The 1,407-nt window shown below is 33.3% G+C and overlaps 1 protein-coding gene across 4 annotated transcripts in view; it reads left to right on the top strand.

Moving 5' to 3' along the window:
* Positions 1 to 531: 531 nt before the first annotated feature.
* The window catches only part of LOC106686902 (polycystin-1), a gene marked incomplete at its 5' end in the record, with an annotated part of 102,262 nt that continues 101,386 nt past the window's right edge, over positions 532 to 1,407 (top strand). For all 4 annotated transcript variants that reach the window (XM_067050378.1, XM_014430502.1, XM_014430499.1 and 1 more), the window contains 1 exon segment: positions 532 to 798. In XM_067050378.1, the coding sequence (XP_066906479.1) occupies positions 532 to 798 (267 nt within the window).

The following is a 1,407-nucleotide window of genomic DNA, read 5'->3' as shown; positions in this document are numbered from 1 at the left end:
CTCTCTCGGAGCTCCTCCGGCAGCGCTTCTAGTCCCTGCCTCTTAACTTCATATTTAAGGGCATCCTCCTGGCGGGGTATCGCTCCGGCCAGCACTTGCACCGCCTCATGTGACACCGTTCTGTATGTCATAATTGACCTAAGCACTAAAAAACAATTTAGAATTGCATGGTTTGCTGTAAAAAGGAAGTAGCTTCAATTTTTTCAGTTTTAGAAAAATAATTTTTTTTTTAAATTCAGATTTTATTTGAATTTCAAAGTTAATGTAAAAAATATTGTTTTTGCTCACTTTCAATTGTGAGGTTTAAATATTCAAACAGTATAAATTCCTTTTTTTAGTACGAGATAGTGGTTATATCCTCCTTTTTGCAGCAAACCCTACAATTTCTGTTTTATCTAATGCAATTCTTTATTTGCTTGTAACCTTTTTCATAAAAAGTATGTTGAAATCCTATCAAACATATTTTAAGTAGTATTAATTAATTAAATGTAAGTACCATAGATGAGTAGTATTCCATTATGCATTTTTCAGATCCATCTTCTAATAAAAGCTTTGTTCAAAATGTGGCTGTGTATTATGACATACACGAAGCAGAACTGTCTAAAGGTGTAACGTTTAACGTGATGTTCAAAGAGCAAGGTGATAACCTTAGGATAGAAGTTGATGACGGTACTGGTTTTATACAAAGAACACCCTATGTTCTCTTCAACTATACGAGTCCACACCAAGTTTGTCTAGACACAGTCAGTTTATTACCTAAGTCTATTGATCCTCAGATTTGCCAATGGATTCCAAACGGTAATTATAAATTTTTATTCCATAAAATCACTAATTTATAGCAAATGTCTTTCAGAAGAAATAATAACTCCCGGTTTGGTAGCACAATTCTTTCAAAAAACTGAACTAGAAAATTGATGACTTTTTTCGTTAAATTAAAATATATGTCTATGTATTTTTTTTTTAATGAAGTTTGTAGAAAATCAGTGAAAGCGTATATTCAATATGTAGATGTTTATTAAGACCAAATATTTGTGATCACCACTTCAAAAGTTTTATCCGCAATATACTATTTTCATAACGTTTGATCAAGAAGAAGGTTATCCCCATTCTTCTGTTGTTTCTTCTCCGCTGTTCTTGAGTTCATTTTCACTACATAAAACATGACCTTTTGCCTAGAGAAAAAATTCGACTAACATTATTCATTATTAGCACCAATATTGCCGCTGTTGCTATGGCATAAGGCAAAAAGTATTTGATGGGATGATTTTAATGTCACGTTACCTCATATTGTACCTCATCGAAGGTTGGCTAGTTATATAGGGAGATGGTCAGGGTTGCGGTCAATAGTGAAACAAAAATAGTTTACAACTATTTATTTTCCAACGTTTCGCCCCACTTTGCAGGGCT

The sequence above is a fragment of the Halyomorpha halys genome, unplaced genomic scaffold (assembly GCF_000696795.3).
Source record: "Halyomorpha halys isolate HHAL.00 unplaced genomic scaffold, Hhal_1.1 Scaffold896.1, whole genome shotgun sequence".
Lineage (NCBI taxonomy): Eukaryota > Metazoa > Arthropoda > Insecta > Hemiptera > Pentatomidae > Halyomorpha > Halyomorpha halys.
This window is presented reverse-complemented; position numbering and strand designations above follow the sequence as displayed.